At 38.1% G+C, this 20,252-nt stretch overlaps 2 protein-coding genes across 2 annotated transcripts; both read left to right on the top strand.

Moving 5' to 3' along the window:
- The first annotated feature begins 755 nt into the window (after positions 1–755).
- On the top strand, positions 756–9,339 carry LOC103721947. The gene is made up of 4 exons (XM_008812338.3): positions 756–1,055; positions 2,004–2,199; positions 3,221–3,296; positions 8,760–9,339. Exons 1-4 carry the CDS (start codon positions 1,016–1,018, stop codon positions 8,898–8,900), a joined length of 453 nt encoding a protein of 150 aa, XP_008810560.2. The 5' UTR covers positions 756–1,015; the 3' UTR covers positions 8,901–9,339.
- A 7,878-nt stretch (positions 9,340–17,217) lies between these two features.
- LOC103721948 (peroxidase 4-like) lies at positions 17,218–19,847 on the top strand. The gene is made up of 4 exons (XM_008812341.3): positions 17,218–17,475; positions 17,635–17,826; positions 17,922–18,087; positions 19,197–19,847. The coding sequence occupies exons 1-4, from the start codon at positions 17,266–17,268 to the stop codon at positions 19,586–19,588; spliced, it is 960 nt and encodes a 319-aa protein (XP_008810563.1). The 5' UTR covers positions 17,218–17,265; the 3' UTR covers positions 19,589–19,847.
- The last annotated feature ends 405 nt before the right edge of the window (positions 19,848–20,252 follow it).

Here is a 20,252-nt window from a genome sequence, read left to right as displayed (position 1 = left end):
CAAATTGCAATATCTTGATTTATTTGTCCCTAACATCTCAAAGTATCCCATTTTCATGCTACTAATTGAAAAAAAATGCGAAAATTGTATCATACATGTTGTGTTAACACATCAAATTGTAATCATACTTGTCCTTTCGGTCTATCATTAACATACTCATCCATATCTATTTGAGTACTATATACGCATAATTTGTTATATCCTTTCCACCCTCCGTTAATTTTTTTTTGGAGCAAATTGCGACTAAATCAGTATAATTTTATTAAGATAAAATGAAATGATGCAAGTAAAAGAAAAATGGTGTCCATTCATCTTAAAGTAAGGCAAACAAGTGAAACATAGTCAAATAAAAAACGAAAAAACCATGGGACAATTATTCCTGAGAAACAGCCACCCCAATCCACAGATGATTATGATGATAATAATAAAAATCTGAACTACAGAAATCAAACAGAGTAGGAAAGTTAAATTGTTGAGCAGCCTATTTAGCCATTTATCAAACAAATTCGATCATGGAACCTTGCACGAATCTCAAAGGTCACTACGTTACCCAAGCCTCCTTATCCTAGAAAGCTGCCTTTTGCCATCTTGCTCTCAACACCATCTGATCGGCTGCTTGGTACTAGATCCTAAAATCACTGCCCTCCTTTCGCTTTCCCTGCCCATCCAGTGTCTTCTCTCCACGTGGAGTCCGAACCAACTTCCGCTCGCTCGCTCTCGCGCTCCCTCTGTCGAACGCGTCTCTATTTCTTAATGGGAAGCCTGGAACCAGGATTATAATGGGAAGCCTGGAACCGAGAGGAGGGGGAGCCTCAAGAGAAAACCCCTCGCCGACCTCACCAACGCCGCCCCTTCCCTCTCCTCCTCCATCTCTAGTTCTCTCCTAAAACCCATTCCCAATCCCAAGCCAAAGCCCAAACCGCCCCAGTCCTCGAGCCCCGACGAGACCTCCGCCAGATCCAACTCTGGCTTCAATTCCACCAGCCACCGAGACCATGGAGGTCAGATTGTTTCCATGCCCTCTCCGAAATCTAGAGGGACATTCCTGGATTTTGGTAAGTTCCCTGTTTCCTTGTTTCTTTTCCTTTCCCCTCGAGTTCTTGAAACTTTTGATGTTAGGGTTCCTTGATATTAGAAAGCCGGGGCTTGTAGATACTTTGGTTTCCGAACTCGTGATGTGAAAGCATTTTGTGATGCGAAGTCTAGGGCTTGGAGCTCCTGTGACAGTCAACGCCGCTTTAGATGCCCAGGAAATAGATGTTGGCGCTAGATTTCATTGGTATAAAGAAAATCTTTTGTGCGCCAGCACATTTATCACATTTTGGAGGTTCTTTAGAGGCTTAGAAACTAAGATTGGAGGAGCAGCTCCACAAAGGCTGTAATTTTACTTTTTTGGTGGTTTGTCTATGGTTAGTAACGGCTGATGGTGCATCTGTTGTTCCTGGGAAATTAAAATAGCCATTCTTGTAGAAGTGGATAATAAAGTTGTATAATTTGTGTTCTTTGGGAACTTATAGTACTGTTGGTAAAGTTCAGTTTTGCCAGTTATCATGTCTTCAGAGAAATTCCATTGATGATTGTGAGATATGAGTGGACTGTGAATGTACATCAGAATTTATAATTGTATACCTCTAGAATATATGAAATTCTGGTATTGCATCTTGTATGGTAATATGCCCTGTTCTGTTCCTTATGTTCCGTAGAGTTTTCAGGTTTTGAGTTAATTCCACTCTCAGGATGCTTGGCAGATTTTTTTTGGGAAAAACATGACTGCAGCAGTTTTTTTCCTTTTGTGCTTACGAACTGCTTGATTAAATGTTATCTACATGCATGTTGTGATATTAGATATGATACTGGAGCAGTGAGAGTTCACTGCAGTTTGTTAAGGCATGGAATCGTTTATAATGAGCTGCAAATAGTTGACTTTTTTGAACATTTTTTTGCTTTTTTTTTCCAGATACATAACTGCTTTCTTGGTAGATTTCTGAATTTATATTTTGCAGTTGATGATGCTGCCCAACGTGACAAATCAGACCATTCTATAGTTTACACGCGACAAACTGCAGAAGGCAGAAGGTGCAAGGAAAAAGAGGTAGGAAGAAGAAAGTGTAAAGAAAAAGCAGCAGGAAGGCGTAAGGAGAAAGCTACACCATCCACAACATTGAGTTGTCCACCAGAGGCAAGAACTAGAAGTATGAAGTATGTCATATGATTATTATTTTGCAAGTTATTGTGAAGTATCAAGTATCCATGATGATTTTTTATTTGATAGTTTATTCTCTTGCCCATGGTTCATGCCAGGTAATGTATATGTCCATCTGTGCACATGCATGCATGTGAGTCAATGCCTGCATGAAGCAAGAGAGCATATGGCCATCCACCTTGTTGTACTTTAGGCATCTCATATGCGCATGCATGTATTATTTGGTCTTATAGCTAATCTCATATTATGTTACGATGCGAAATTGAAAATGGTACAAGCAGGGTAATCCATGAGCTATCTGCGTGTTGGTTTAAAGTAGATTGTGTCATCACATGCTGAAGGTAAAAGTATACATATAGAAGATATATTAGCATCTAAACTCAGTTAACTGGAACATTGCCTAAACTGTTTTACTCGATGGCTGTTTGTTGTGTTTGTCTATTGGATGAGAAATGTGAGGTGTTACAAGTTACAACACATGACAACTATGCTTGATTAATGAGAAATGTCTATTCTATGCAATCAAAAAAAGCTACTAGCTTTCGGGAGAATTTGGAACAAAATTAAAAATATTTCTTACTCTTTTCCTATTGTTTGATTTTCATGGGGTTCTTATTATTCATCCCTTTATCTCTGTAACGGATCTTGTTCTCTCTTCCAAGATGTAAATTCTTTTATCTCTATTAATAAAAGCTGTGTGGCTCCTTTTAGCCTCTCTTTATCATCAAAAAAGACAACTATGCTTTGTAAGATATGGGTAAGAGTTCTTGCAGATCTTCCTATCACGCGGGGAAACCTACAGAAGTGAGAATGGGAAGAGGAAAAGGAAATCCGACGGTTGGATTGCTCTTGTTTCACAATAGGATTAACCGCATTTTATATGTTTCAGGTCTATTTACTTACCTTTGATGGGTATTTGCATGGATGTTTAAATCAAGAATGTCTTTTTCTTCATTTTTTTTCAAAATTACATGCAGTCATATTGATGTTATAATATGGTTCACATATTTCTACTAGGGGAAAACTGGTGATGGAGGATGACAAAGACGATCACCCAAAAGCATTTTCAGTTCCATATCAAGAAGTCAAAAAGGTTTTTCCTTACTTCCATGCCCTTAATCATTATTGTTTTCCACATGCATAGTGCTAGTTTTTGTAGAAATATCTTGTTATACATCAATTTACCAATGTTTTGAACACATCTATGAATCTTTGAACCTACAGCAGCTGCTTCAAAATCTGTTTATGTTTACCCAAGGGGACTACTACTTTTATATGAACCCCAAGCACGAATCCTGAACATGTTTTCTTTCAAGGGATGGAAAAGTCTCCTAGATTTGATAAGTCAATAAGAAGGCACATGTAGAAAAATCTTTGTTGGTTGTCTTTGCTTGTTTGGTTTTCTTATGGTCAACAAACGAACTTCACATTCCTGTACAAAATTCTGTTAATGTCTAAGAATTCTCAATCTGTTGTTTGCATGAGAGGCTTCTTGTGCATGATTTTTCATTGAAAACTCTTTAAGAAACTGATGTGCATGCAATTGCACGTAAAGAGACTCCACCATAAGGAAAAAAAATCAATTTTTTAATTATTAATGTGTTTCTCTGAAACTGATATGGTAATCCTTTCTTGACATGTTGCAAATTGGTGTATAATTGACAGCTGGGCGGTTAACATAATCAACAAGCCACACATCATTACCGAGAAGAAAGCATGTCCAGTCGAATGGTATATTATTAAGAAATGCATCAAAAATAGAAACTATAAAGAAAGTTTACAAGATCTGGAGAAATCTTTCATTATCATTGAAATTTATGCAGAATTTTTCATATATTCATATTAATGTGTAAGAAAAATCAAATTACAAGTTGAAAAATTGTAAAATGTATATGTGTAAGTATTTTAGGATTCACTGAATGCATGCATAATCAGGTGGTTTTATCTTTGTATAATTTCATATACATGATTATGTGTCTTATAAATAAACTCTGTGCAATAACCAAAACTTTGAAGACAATATTTAGTCAAACTTTTCTGAAATAATAGATATATTGAAATCCTAATCAAGAAACCCAAAAAGCCAGTAGCTGATAAAACCTACTAAGTCAGGCAAAAACATAAGCAAGCAAAAAGAGCAGGTGAAATAGAATCAACTAATGTTCTATTATTCAAAATAAAAACTCAATTAAATTGATTCGCATAAAAAAGAAAAAGAAAAATTAAATTCATTACATGAAACAAAATTACTATGCAGTGGCTAATTCAACATATATGACTATGGCAAGTTTTTGTTATTTGTAAACTGCTTGAAGTTGCTTGAAACGAACCTAAGCCCTATGTGGCTAAGAAGTTACTCCTAATCTGGATGAATCATGTGTTTTTTAGCTCAAAACCAGTTGGATTTGAACCATTCACTCCCAGTAGTATCACTCCATCCCTTCTATAGTGAAATGGGTTAAAACAAATGTACATTTACTTGTCATAAGCACATGGATTTGTTTAGCTAAGTAAATCCTGTTTTTGCTTCATTCCATACAATCGATATTTCTTAGATTCTCAATTAAAGCTCTCTAGGATTTCTTGGAACACGGAGATATATATAAAATTATGAAACTGCATAATACAAGAGTCTGTAATGTTTATTTCTAATGATTTCCATCAAAACTTCAAACCATGACTGAAATTAGATAGCAAGACAATATGACTCCGTACCTGCCCTGGGCCCTTCTGTCAAGAAAGTATAATGTTGGCTCAAAAGATGAACTTCAAATCCCTTTCTTTTTTTAGAAAAAAATATCTATATAAAACTTTGGCATAAATCTCATAGATAGGTTAAGGGTGTTGATAAGTAATTTGATTGGCCACACTGTACAATGCAAGTTTGTTCTTACTGTGGAGCTAGGATTCTGTCTCCAGCTATCATTTTTGTATTGTTCATTTTCTTTATTTTGTTGTTGATATTTAATGATAATTGATGGTGCTATTCATAATCTGCAGTATATATCTAAACTAAACTCAGATCTAAGGGTGTCCTTTATGCACCACAGCACTGGTTCTTTATTTTAAAGTATTTTTCTTGAAACCAGCACACTGACATGTCCCTTGCCATGGAAGTATATTTAAATATGTTTCTTAAGATAAATTTATTTCTTATGTCATATTTCTGTAGGAAGTATTTGTGCTAATCATTTGTTAAAATTTATGAAATAAAGAATAATAATGAACTAAATATTCAATTTTTGAAATAGAGATTAGAGAGGGAAGATTAGATTTTAAAGATTGAGATTAACAGGGGAGCATACATGTTAATGATTTTTGTATAACATTTTTTTTTGCAATTTAAATAAATTCTATCCATCAGCATATCTGACGAACTCATAAGACCCCAGCACCCCCCCGCCCCCTGCTGGCAAAAAAAAAAAAAGTATAGATGAGCACTTAGAGTTAAGTTTGAAACTAAATCAACAAAGTTATTTCATATATATTGAGGTCTGATAAACACTTCATTTTATCTACCATTGATGGTTTCACATTGATGTTCATAGAAAGATGACAATCAAGGTTCTAAATTGGCATGCACTGATGCAGTTCTGGCGTGGCACTGTTGACATAGCATGTGCTGTACCATGACATCCTAGTGCTTGGTGTGCATGAGTATTAGTTCCCTTGCCTCTGGATTGGGCATTCAGCCATGCCACATGCTTGTTTGGCACTGGCACAGTCCATGGTGTTTAGTGGATGGGCATCCAATCTCGGTAGCTGTGGTTATTATCTGTAAATTGCTCAAAGTTAGCAAAGTTCATTACTTACGATCTTTTCAGTAAAATGATGTGCATATATTTCTGTGCTACCAATCTACCCAGTTAGTTACATTTGAAGAGGAGAAATATTGTAAATCATAACAATACTTAGCACCATTTGAAACTTCCATTGTTAACATCTTTTTTTTGGAGAAATATTAGTAGCTTTCATTTGATGCATTGATAATTTATGCATTTTCTAGAGGACAAACCCATAACTTTCTTATCATGTTGAATGGGGAAAAATATAATGGCTTAATGTTCTGTTAAATATTAAATTGCAGGAAAATTTAATCATGTTTATTATGTTTGAAATATAATTTGTATTTAACATGAAAGTAATCCATAAGATAGATTGGTGATGTATATGCTAGATATTCTGCTTATGTCCATGGTTAGCTTACCCTAAATGGGTTTGCACATCAGGCAATCTGGACTGCTGGGGAAAGTTAGTTCCTGGCCCAGCCAGTATTCTGAATACCTTGCCTAAGATTAGTCTTGGGCTGCATCCACATGAATTCAGTTCAAGCTAGGACCCAACTATTAAAACTAACACTGTGCTGAGCATTGACTGGCCGAAGATTTGATGGAACAGGGCCTAACCACTTTGATCCTTTGACGCTCAGGCAATTAGTAAGTCAACTTTTATCTTATGCCATAACCATAACCATCAAGTGTTGTCTCTGCTATCTGGTGTTGGCTTTATAAATCTTTATTTGCCAAAGTATAGGCAAAGCATTCCTATTAAGGGCTTGTTTATGTTGGTTTTGTGAATTCCCAACTATATCATATGTTTAAGCCTTTCTGGCCTGGAAAAAGTTGGCCCGGATTGATATAGAGCCAAGAATTTCAAGCCTCAGATTAACCAGAACTGGTGGCATCTTCACCCAGACTACTAAATTTGCAAGTCAAGTGAACTGTTGGTTGGCAGCCCACTGTGCACCTATAATTCTGTATGTGAACTGTTCGGTCACTTATTGATGATTTGCGTATGAATTCATAAATATCTCATATTCTCATGTTTGCTCACCAGTTTTAGTATATCAATTGCCATATATTGAAGGAGGAAGATTATCATCTTGGCACATATTTTATGTATCTTAGTTGGGATGGTGAGGTATCACACATTTGTTTGTGGTTTGAATCTTTTTTTAAAAAATTTTTGCTCACTAAGTTGAGTTGTCTTATGCAATCAAATGAAATCAAATCTATAAGGAAGAAAAGCATTAGGTTCTTGTGTTCTGCAGCTTAAGTAAAGCTGCTTTTCCTCTATAACTGAGCAATTTGGGTGACATATGTGGTATTTCAATATATGGTCTAGGAGAAACTAGTGGCTTCTACTTGTGCATGGAAATTTGGGCATATGCAGGACCAGATAGGAAATGTCTTTACTGGTTTCATTTGATTTAACCTGCTTTGCTGGGCAACCAAATACTGCTCTCTGGGTTACTTGGAGTTCTGTATTTCATGTTATTAAAGATGCCTGTTCCACCAATTACCGGATGGAGAACTTATTTCCAACATTAGATCACCCTTGAGAATCTTTCAGTTAGTCCTATTTCTTGCAAGGGCCATTGTTTCGATCATAAAGTGCACTGCCTGATTTGCATAAGTAGCAAGTCATTTGGGGTCTAGCTGCAGTTTTTCATTGGTTATCAGTTAGACCCTGTTGAGTTCTCCACTTCTACATGTATGTCAACAAGTATTATTTTAGCAATTCTTCAGATTCATCATCCATTTCTTTGAGCATATTTTAGCAAAAACATGGATTCTCTTTTTTTGTTTGTTTTAAGAACTTCTACGTCCACTTAGCTGACCATGAAATTTTTAAATATTGAACTAGTAATTAATCAGGAAAATTGGAGAATAGGCTGGAAAACGGGTTTCTTGCATGTAGCACCCCGAATTATCTCATATTTGTGAAATATGCCCACCTTTAATTTTATTTACATAATGACCCAGGAAAATCTATAATAATTCGAATAAAATACCCTTTCTAGTAGAACCATTTCTGAATTACTAGAAATTTACTTGTTCACTATGGTTTAAATAAGTATGAATGTAATAAAACAGTTTTACCCCTTCCCTCGCTCATGTAAATTGACTTGTTTTTACTGTACTCATGTAAATTTAACTCCTATGTGGAATTATATGAACATGCAAGGTTTATATGTAATTTGCCTAAATGACAATCATGTTACATAAGTTAGTTGATATATTATGTATTTTCCAGAATGGCTCTTTTATTTGATATATTATGCATTTTCCAAGGTTGTGTTGTGAACATGAATAAGGGTGCTTCTGTAATATGTGATGACCAAGTGTGTTGTATGCAAGAACCCTAACATAAAAGTATTGCTTGATTTTTTTTTTCATAAAATAGTTTTAGTTTTCGATATTACTAGTACGATGTGGGAGTTTGAGACTCAGGGATGAGGCAGCTGAGCTTCTTGGGATTATATTTTGCTTCCTTTCTATGAAGTGAAGCTCTAATGCTAGTGACTGGTGTAATTTTCCTTGTAATATCTGCAGAATGTTCGTCATATCTTTGTTGCAACCAAGAAATTATTTTTTTGGTTTTTCCCATAAATTGTAAAATTTCGTTGTGCTGCTGTATACTCTGTCTCAACTTTTTATGCTGTCCATCTTCCGTCGGTTCTCTCTGCTTGGGCCATGCTTTGCAGTGGATATATTACTGGTATTTGGAATATATCATGGTATTAAATCTTTCTCCTTGCTTGATATATTCACAGAAGCGGCGTTCTACAATGCCTGAAGCCATCAGCATATCAATACCGCCAAAAGATTTTATTGAGAAACACGGAGCTTACTTTGCAGAGATTGATTCCTTCGAACTGCCTGACGAGGTCGTCTCAGAGAGTGAACTGGAATAGAGCCTACTTCAGAGATATCAATATCTTCAAAGTGCCCCAGGAGACTCTCAAAGCGCATACTGGAATAGTAGGGGAACAGATGCCTACATAGGGATTTACTTTGCAGTAAGATACCAGCAGAGTGCTAACCCGGGGGGAGCTGGTACAGTGATATCACCATATGAGAGGTAACTGGGGATTTTGGGAAGAATTGGTTGCCTTCCCAATGTAAAATTGGCCAATGTAGCACTTACCTATTGATTGTAGCTATTGTGAATGAGAATCGAGCAGTTTACTGCCATTAGGATTGCTAACTTGTTCTGTAGCTGTATAAAAACAACAGATCAGCTTTATTCCTTTCTAGGCTCAGTTCCATTTGATCGGGCATTGTCCTAACTGATCTACAAGAATGTAATATATGTTATAATTATGGAACCAGATTTCTGGACAATAGCAGAAATAGCTCGGACTGAAAATATAGCAGCATTCGATTTCTTCATCAGAGTATGGCAGGGAAGGTTAGGAAAAGTACAGAAACTACATTTTGTATTCTGGAAATAAATAAACAGAAGCACACTAATTTTTGAGGTTTGAATGTCTTGTTGACAGTTTTTTACATGGTGATCTCTGTAACAAAGATCAAGGATGCGTCCTTCTCGTAGAAAGCTTATTCCTTGCTGCAACATAGCTGCAAGAGTTTGTTCGTGATGGTCACACATCCATTGGATACAAAACCATCATCGATTGCCATTCAAAGGTCGGTATTCATGTGGACTCGCAAAGTTTGGGTCGTTGCTCCGGCGGATTGCAGTACGTGACGGAGTGACTTGAGACGTAGGACGTTCAGGAGCAATAGCATTGCTAGTTAGGGCATAAATGCCTGCATATGCGAGCATTGTCGCTCGGAGATTTGCCAGATTTAGGACGCCAAAGTTCAGCTCGACCTACATCTGACTTCGTTGATTTCAGCTCTCCGACTTAATACTCGGAACACAGCCATCACTTGGTCGGTCTGCGATGGGTCTCAAGCTTTTGAGACTATAATTTGTCAGATCAAATAGGGTCAATTCAAGATTAATCTGATAGGGTTCAATTTACAGGATCCATCGATTCTCAATCTTACATGAAGTACGATGTGTGAATTGCATTGCGTGAATGGGACCACGAGTGATCCATAATGGCCCAACAGGCCACCGAAACTCTGCCCCATTCTTGAGGTTGGGAGCCTAACAGTGGGGCATCACATTCTCTTAATCTGAAGGACATGGCTCTAGTTAAGAGTCCTTGGGCGATGGGAATTCATAAACCCCACCTTAATTAATAGGGACAAGACTGAGTGGCTATGATTATGATGGCATAAGCCCAAAATTATTTGATCCCTGCCCCTCAAGGAGGCTAGTGAGCATGGGAAGCTAGAATGTCTGGGGTTTGAAAAAGAAAAAAAAAAAGAAGAAGACATGAAGCTAGAGCTGCCTCATCTTGCTCATTATTGAGAATAGGCCTTTTTTTCACACCGTACAAGTTTATCGATATGCTTCATGTATTCCGTATGAATCCTACTTCTTGAGCGAGATGCATTTTGAAATGATATCTATTTCCACGTCGCCATTCTCATGATATATCATGTTCTCCTCACTTTTGTCCCAGATTCATTGGTTGATTTAAGTTGGATGGGGTCTTATGCTTTCTAGCCATATTTGATAAAAGTATATTTCCTGTATCTCTTTTGTAAGAATTAGATGCCAAATTCGTAAAAGCTTCTGCAACTTCATCGAAGAGAACAATGGAAACTCATGAAAGCGGATACTATATTCAATTCATTATCTATAAAGAGCTTTCCGTGCATGCGATAGCTTTTTGCTTCAATATCTATAAACAGCTTTCGTGCATGTGATCACTTTTTGCAGTTCAACGCATGTCAAAGCCCAGAACCAATCTTGCTTGATTACTTGCATGGGGGATAACTAATCTCCAACATCAGAATGGAAGAAAACTTTTAAGTAATCTTATTTGAAAACAAATATTGCTATTGACAAGCATGGGAAGGTTCCAAGTTTGGGGAAATGCAAACATTAGTCATGCGTGACAGCTAGCTAGGACAAGTGAGAAAGCAGCTAGTGCCTAATTCATTGACCAAATCGGTTTCTCTTGATTCACATCTCTTTCACACCCTATCAAGGAACTCCCTAGTGGCTTTAGTCTCCAAAATCAACCACCCCCAATTCCGGAATAATTTGTGTATTCCTATGACTTTCTTTGCCCTGTTGATTGGTTAGCGAAGGATCCGATTGCCCCTCTGATATAATAATTCAAGCAAGAACAACGCTGGAACCGTATGTAACTTTGAATTAGCTAGAAATAATTAATTAAGGTCCAAGAATACAATTTAAACCACATGATCTAAAGAGATTGCCGTGAATCGATGTCTGACTAGATACTACTAATTTGTTGACCAAGGAGATTTCTGGTCATTTTGTTGGAGCTAGACTTACCAACATCATCCATATATGCATGCACATAGATAATAGATAGAGAAAATATAATAGTCCATTATGATTTTCTAATAGATCGAATGAATAGAGAAGTAAGATCTTTACTAACAGCACCTTCTATCACGCACACAAAAAAAAACATCTTTACATATTTGTGATAGAAAGCTTTATGTGTGTTTTAAGCATGAAGTGCAGTGAGACAAATGCAAGAAAACCACGAAATTCTTAGTAGTGGTTCAGGTAAAGTAGTTCAAACTTCACCTGCAGTACTAATATGTAAATCTTTTACTCACTAGTGGTTCATATGTAAAGTCATTCAGGTTTGGTATAAACTTGTAGCTAGCCCCATGAAAAAAAAAATCAGTAATATTCTTAATTAATATGTTCGGTCTAAATTAGTCTCGAAGGAGAAAGTACCAATTCAAACTTCACTTGTAGTCTCTAAAATTTTGAAAATTATTTTTCAAACCAAAATTGGAATCTTTTTTCTTGAACATATTCTTCTGATCGCATCTGTTTTTTCACTTGTAAAGACAAAAATCAGAAGGAATTCGAACCAAAGGGCTTATGCGATCGGTCTATTGGAACAGCATATCGCATTTTTTAACAATCCACAGGTGACTTAAGGCCATAATTTGGATTATTATTGCACTTTCAGCATGTTAAGGGCTATTACTGGAGCAACCACATTCGAGTTAACCCAACCCAATGAGGAATCAACCATGCATGGAGGCCAAACTCTCCAACCAGTTTAGACGGCGGACACATTAATAACCCATAGTTTGATTGCAGTGCTTGTTTTTACTTTTTGCTGAAAGAATGCTATCATTGTTGCCGACAGCTTAAAAGAATGTGGACTTTAACCTTCTAATCATCTCGAGTTGTACAGAACGTGCATGGATACAGAATCATACACTGGCTTTTGAAGCCAACTGCCCGTTTGCCTTCTTCCTCCGGCCACTTTAATTAAGATGCAAGCAAACGACATGGAAAAATCAACGTTTGCCTCTCTCTCTGTCTTCTTTCTTTTTTTTATTTCTTCATGGACGGTTGGATGTCTTGGACTTCTTAGCAGTATAATAATGTTGTTATCATGAAGCAGATTTTTTTTATTATTTTATGAAACACGAAGGGTTAACCACCCATTTGTTTATTGATTGTTAGGTTCCTATGTACAGGAGAGTTACAGGTTTGTTTTAAATTTGCATAGTTGTTGTCTAGTGAAGGACCCACTCCTGGCATCCGATTACATATTTTCCATGGCGACAATGTACGTAGATTGCATGTTTGAAAGATTTTTGGAAGATCCAAATTAATAGATGAAATGGAAGAGATCGAAGTGAATGGAAAAAAAAGAAAAATTCGGCAGTGCTTGAGAAGGACGCTGAAAGCTACACAAAATTCGACAAGAACCAAAGGTGGCCTTGAGAAGAACTTGCAGTGGCGAGTTGTATTTTCCAAGGTGGCAAGTTGTCCAACTACGAAGCAAGAAAAGTCACTGTTGCATGATTTTTTTGACTGACGACCTCGCTTCGAACCTAAACGCACAATTGTTCCTTTCTATCCAATGACTCCCAACAAGAGTGTCGATGGAAGACAGCTCCAGGCGAGCTTCATGGCTTTCTTTCGGATGGTTTTCCGCCAGCTAGTCCAAATCTCCTCCAAAATTTGCTATCATGAAGTAGATACTGACGGAATGGTTGGATATGAAGTAGATATCGTATGGGGAGTTGTTGGTGACATAGGCCATGGTTGGTGCATGGTCCTGCAGGTGAAACAATCCATCACACCCTCTCGGTTCAATCAGAAGTCCAAAATGGCGTCACGTAGTGGAAAGGTGATGGTAGACCTGATTGCAACCCATCAAGGAGTGACCTGGAGCGTGTAGAGCCACTTTTTCTAGCAGGAATGCCGCTAGGTAATGGACAATGTTTTAGGTTGGGGAATTGTTCTAGTATTCAACTCTCTTGGTAAATCTTCAAATATGACTGACTGTGAAAGTGTCAACTAGCTTTTTTTCTGGAATGTGGATTAGTCCATGTATCTAGTATATGAATGCAAGTAAGCTTTCAGTAGGAAGTTCGCGTTCACAAACACATGCACAAGTTCACAAAGCTGGATGCCAAATTCTTTTGGATGAACAGAGTTGAAGGTTGAATTAATTGATTGGTGTAATTTACGTTCACTGCACAATCAAAGATTATTTTCATGAATGGTCATCTTTCGCGAATCGCGATCGATATTCTTTTTGAGAAAAGGAAAGAAGAATACGTTCACCTTATCATTTTCACAGTAGAAATTTGATTTTATTCAGTAGGAAGTTCCAGAGTAGGAAACAGAGCACAAACCCCAAGCCAAAACAGAGACCAAAACAAGCCACAAAGATTAAACATCACCTGTGAGAGACTCTACGAAGGCTGTAAGGAGGAGGGTAGGAAGGTTCTACTCTATATCTTTATTTTTTTAGTGTGAAGAGGGTGGCTAAATCTATAGCATTGGAATTGATATCCCAACAAACAGCATCACAAGCTTATTTCCCTTTAATTTATGCGTTTAAGTCATAATCTGATTTCCCTATTACATGTTTACTTCTTAAGCAAGACTTTGTTGGTACGTAGATTCTAATTGGCTCTAGAGAGCATGGAACACATGCTATTCCAAGTTTGTCCAAAGAGCCATTTGATTTATACTAGGTCAAGTAACTTACTGGATTAGGTTTATGCGGTGTTTGGGTTAAGTGTAATAGTAGGGGCTGTCTTTGTCATTATAGCCAATAAAACCTGGGTCAACTGGCCATCACCCACTCCAAAGGTTTGAAAGAGGTCTTGAAGAAAAACAGAAGAAAGCTACTACCTAAATAAGCGGAGTGTGATGATGGAAGGAAAATAGAAGTGGAGGGTTCTTGCAAGTTACCGACCTTGTAACCTGAAAAACTTTAGAAAATCTAAATTCGCTTATATTGATGGGTTCTGGTATTTTGAGCAACTTGAGAATATGGGGGCAAAAACCTCCATCAATTACTCCAAACTTCTTCCTTTCTTTACTCAGCAAATTTCAGATAGTGGAAATACTTCATAAATCGAACAATTAGGCACTCGGTGTGAGGATCCGTACAGACATGTATTTTGTCTCATATTAGTTATTCGTCGGAGAGATATTACGTACTTATACAGGATTAAAGAATCCAAAAAATATCTTCCGGCTAGTTTTTTTGGATGAGATCCTGAGTTGTGAGAAATAGTATCAGAGAGGACCCTACCCATAACCCATGTAGGCTAGGGAACACTGCAGCACTGGCACATTGAGGTTGACCACGGATCGATCATGGTGCTTGTGATTATATTGGAATGGATTTGGAGTCTTAGCCTGATGAGGATGTTGGAGCTTAAACTGGAGGAGTATGTGAGGATACGTGCGTGTATATGTTTAGTCCCACATTGGCTATTTGCTGGAGAGATCTTAAATATTTACACAGGATTAAGGAACTAAAAAAAATACCTTCCAACTAGCTTTTTTGATTGAGGAACTTAAGGAGTTGACTGAGTTCCTCTAGTCCCACCCTTCATCTCCAAATTAGACAATAAACTATTCTGTGAGATGTAACTTACTACCACTAACATGCATTCTAGTCTTTGCTTTTACAAGTCAAAAGGAGAGTTCTAGAACACCAGCACAACATCGAATTGTCAATATAAGTTGTATAATTGAGTCATACCTCGTCTAATCAAATCTCACAAGACAAATGAACTTATAAATAACTCAACTAGCTTTGAACAAATCAAGCAAAGAAAATTCCAATTTGAAGAAAGCTCATGACCAAGACGTTGTGCACCTATAAGAAAATTTATATCTATTATCTTCAAGGGTCTCCAGTGTTAAAGAAAGAAGGATTCAAAAGTGTTGAAGAGTTTATCTAGGTGGGTACCAAGTTTTCCGAAAGAAAATAGCTAACTACTTCAATCACAAGCACCGGCAATCCGGCATACAACTCTAGCTATAATATTCGTAGACTTTTTGTGTCTCCATCTCCATTAGTCTATACTTAGTTGCATACTCATGAAAAGGATGTGTATTTGGCCTTTCTGCATGTGCTTAAAGTCATTGACCGATGAAGGATGATTAAGCGACAAAAGCTCACAGCAGCCTAATTGCTTAGCATGAATCATGTTTCTGTCCCTTCCTCAGAAGTTCAAACCTCATCATCTCATAAAATGTTTTAATGAATTCAAACAGGGGTAATCAATTGTTTATTTCCCCTTTTAACTTTCTCTACTGAAAACATATTATACTAACCAGTATGTTTTGGATAGACAAATTAAATAGAGATGGATAGCTACTCCAATAACATATTGTATCCGATAGAAAAGTTGCCAATGTAATTCAGGGGAGAAGGAGAGATTAGGCAGGCAAATTAAGTAGTTTTCAGTTGTTTGTGTTGCATCATGTCCAAAGGCAAAGGGACAAACGACTGAAAATTTTTTGCTTACAAGGGAGTTAGTCTGCGATAGGCCCATAATGCATATGGTCTTCACAAATGATCATGCATATTTAGATAGACTTAACCCTGTTTCCTCACAGTTGTTTGTGAGGGTTGTGTAAGCAAATTTCTATAGTATCATGTGTCCTTTTCTCCTTTCTAGCTAAGCATTGTCTCAGGTCTTTTTCCCCATCTTACAAGCAATTACTTATGATTTTTAATATGCTGAGACCCTCTAGAATGAAGTAGAAATTCCAGTTTTTCCAGATTTTTAGCTCACCTGTTTCTTGCCTTACAAGAGTTTACTCTTGTAACAATTAATCGGTCTAATATGACTGGTTCAACAGCCAGGTTTTCCATGTCTGAATCCAAATCCTCATCTAATGAAGCAACATCTCCACATTTATTCTTAAAAAAAGTTCTTTTCCTTCTTTTTAATGAAAAGAAGGAAGAAAACAATATCAACCAACAATAGTCCGTGCTTTAAGCACTTGCATGACAAGCGACGTTATTCATATTCCTCGTCTTATCTTTCTCTGTTTTTTTATTTTTTGGCCTCCCTCCTTTTTCTTTTTTCTTTTTTCTCTTATTTTCCACGAGAACAAAATTATATCCTTTTCTTTTTAAAACAATGGACCATACTCAAAAAAAAGGTCACTGAGGTGCCTTGCGTGCATCAATCATGTCGCTTCATCTAATGACACACTTCATAACGAAGCAATGGCAGTACCCAGGACAAATTAAGTGACTTTTTCGAGTTACTTGAGTATTTTCCAATTAATAAAGGTGCCACAAAATCCACCATCCAACGCTACTTTTCGGCCACCTTTCCGAGAGTGCACCGCTGTAAAATCCACCCATTTGAAGATAGCCTAGCACCTCAGCTACAGTAATTTGTTGAATCCAAAAGAGTCCGAATGGTGGTTGGGTGGGTTACCTCTTACTTCGAGATATCTGAATAATGGTAAATTCAGACTAAGCATGTATTCAAAAAGACTAATGGGGTTTCTGATTTTATTAAGTATATTTATATTCGTATTGTATGAGATATCTGTTTTAGCCTTAAAAAAAAAAAAGCGTATGTGACCGCTCCACCGCGAGAATAAGCAAACGGGCTCGTTCCGAGCCAACGCTCCCCTTTGACGACAACACGCCCACGAAGCCTTACTCCCGCTGATGATGGACCCTTTCAAAATCAATAGCCAAACCATCTACTTGTTCTACGTTGATTCCACATCTCGTCGAAATTGGTTCCCTGCAAACAAGTCTATGGGATTAGGTAAGTAGTAGTACATCAAGCCATGAAGCTGGCATGATCTAATCAAGTCCCACCGTCATCACACTTCTATATAATGGGCCACCTATTTGGCATGGCCTCCTCAAGCCTAGCACGCTCCTATCCGCCATTGATAGACCAATGGCTATCTCCTCCACAACCTTTGCTCCTCTTGCACTTGTTCTTCTCCTTCTTGGGAGCACCTCGGCGCAGCTCTCCACTAACTACTATGCTTCGTCATGCCCCAAAGTCTTCAGTGCTGTGAAACCTGTCGTGCAGTCTGCGATCGCGAAGGAGAAGCGCATGGGTGCCTCTCTTCTTCGCCTCTTCTTCCATGATTGCTTCGTCCAAGTACTATCCTTTCTTATATAACTTAGCTTGCTCTTTTATTTTCTGGTCTCCAGTTAATGGCTCCTCGCTCTGAACCTTGTTTTTTTTTTTTTGAGCAAACACTTTTTGAACCTTATACCAAGTGTGTGACAACTGACAAGTATGTTACCTTCGTTATAGGGTTGCGATGGGTCCATATTATTGGATGACACATCCAGTTTCCAAGGGGAGAAGACTGCAACACCAAATAACAACTCGGTGAGGGGTTTCGATGTCGTAGACAGCATAAAGGCCGCAGTCGAGAAGGTGTGCCCGGGCGTTGTGTCTTGTGCCGACATCTTGGCCATAACCGCGAGAGACTCGGTGGTCATTGTGAGTATTGTGATCTCGGGTCCACTGTCCTTGTATATGGTCTTGCTCGTCAAAACTAGTCTTCAGAATTAACTAGAGAGCTTGTTTCTTCGCAGCTTGGAGGACCGAACTGGAATGTGAAGCTGGGAAGGAGGGATTCAACGACAGCAAGCTTTTCTGGAGCTAACAATAACATTCCTCCTCCTAACTCGAGCCTCAGCAATCTCATCTCTAAATTTTCAGCTCAGGGTCTTTCTACCAAGGACATGGTTGCCCTCTCTGGTATGGAAACCGAATCATCAAAGTAATTCATACGATACATGATAAAATAATGCGAACATCTCGTCATACGTTTTAATCAACTTTGTGACTACTGATAAAGCCCAGCTGGTGAGGGGTTAGTCTTGTTCCTTCCTATCTTTCTATGGTTGGCTGAAGCACAAAGTTCTCTCCCCGAGGGGCTCCTCCACAGTTAAGACTGGGGCAATTACCTTGACTTTGTGGGAAAGGAGAAAGAGACATGAAAAAATTGTTCCTAATATAAAGTTCATGGCCTACCACAATTCCTTGACTTATGTGATTAATTAACTTTTCTTCTTTTCTTTTTCTGTTTTTTTTTTTTGATCTCTAGATAAAATATATGCCCCCTGCATTACTTTTTCAATTGCTTGCTTACCAGAAAGTATAGCACTGGCTAACCATGATCCTTTGTCATGCATGGGCCACACGACAGAGCACTATATAGCTCTCTATAGTGATGGACAGCCATTAAATAACACATAGCTCTTTATGGTCGTTGTTATCAGAAGATGGACAACTATTAAACAATATATATAGTAAAAAACGCGCTTATAGACCAATTTGTTTAATGGCCGTTCAGATTCTGGTGGCAGCTTCTATTTGCTACCCCAAGTGCTCCCTTACCTTGGCTGGCCGGCATATCCGGGCTGTGCTAAATTCTAGATCTTATACTTGAAGCAATTATCAAGTAACAGCGTGTAGGTTGCGTGTCACCTAGTAGCATCACACAAGTGCCTCATATGAACTGGGGCCATCTGCATCAATGACATCTTTGATGCGTGACATGTAATTCAAAAAGAAGGGGCACATGTTCCACATTAAAGACATCAGAAGGTATGACATCAATTTAAATGGATAGCAGAAGGTCGTATGTAACCACCTACATTAATAACATATCATGCAAGTATTACCAGTCCTCTATTGCGCTGTGGACAAAATATGCAATACAGCAGTCAAATTAACTGATCCAATCAAAAAAACAGTCAAATCAACCTAGTTGGAAGACTGATAGGTTAACCTCATGCTTAATGACCATGCACACATCTTAATCATATTCTAGTTTCTCAAGAATCCTAATTCTATTCCTGCAGGTGGCCACACCATTGGCCAAGCACGGTGCACGAACTTTAGAGCCCATGTATACAATGACACCGACATAGACAGCTCCTTTGCCAAGACAAGGCAGATGAATTGCCCGAGCACGGCCGGCTCCGGCGACAACAACTTGGCACCCCTGGATCTCCAGACTCCGACTTGCTTCGACAACAATTACTACAAGAATCTCATCAACAAGAAGGGCCTCCTCCACTCAGACCAAGAGCTCTTCAATGGTGGATCCACCGACTCCCAAGTTACGACCTACAGCAATAACCCTAGCACGTTCAACTCTGACTTTGTCACCGGCATGATCAACATGGGAGACATTAACCCCCTCACAGGAACACGCGGTGAGATCAGGAAGAATTGCAGGAGGGTTAATTAAGGGAGACAAGTGGCACTTTGATGGTTGGTTATACCACCTTAGAAATTGATAACAGGAAAGGTGTTTAAAGCCATGAGATTGGCTCTCTTTTTTATTCGAAAACCATCGTTGTGCTCTGTATCTTCATGTTTGTTTTCGTCTGTCAGTGTATTAAGAATTCCACTTTGGCGGTCAGGTGTGTTTTAAGAGCATTGGTTATTGAAGCATATGATAATGATTATTAAGTTGCCAAATTAATCAAAGTTATTACAAGTCTCAATGTCACTTCATTTGAATCAATACATTCCTTGAAGGAATGTTGAGCAATACTCTTAGAATTATTGCTAAGCTGAGGAGTGGTCAGGCCGGCTAGTGTTTTTTTTTTTTTTTTTGGCTTTTGGGGTACATGGGAGGCAGAGGCTAAAGAAAAAGAAAATTACAGACGAGGAAAAGAGGCCCTATCAGCACCGGCGGCTTAATATGAAAACGGAGGAAGGATAGCTTCTGCATCAGAAGGGATGTCTCCGTCTGAGCCTCGATTAGCTGCAGATTGATTCCTACCTAAAGATATGTATGGCTTTGAATGCTAGCAGAGTGTTTCTGAACTGCCACATATCTTTCAACAGGGGATTGAAACTGGAAGCATCAAGCATAACCATTAACCCAGTCTCCCTACACCCAAACT

This window comes from Phoenix dactylifera, chromosome 3 (genome assembly GCF_009389715.1).
Source record: "Phoenix dactylifera cultivar Barhee BC4 chromosome 3, palm_55x_up_171113_PBpolish2nd_filt_p, whole genome shotgun sequence".
Lineage (NCBI taxonomy): Eukaryota > Viridiplantae > Streptophyta > Magnoliopsida > Arecales > Arecaceae > Phoenix > Phoenix dactylifera.
Note: the sequence above shows the minus strand (reverse complement) of the source record. Positions and strands in the feature narration are given on the sequence as shown.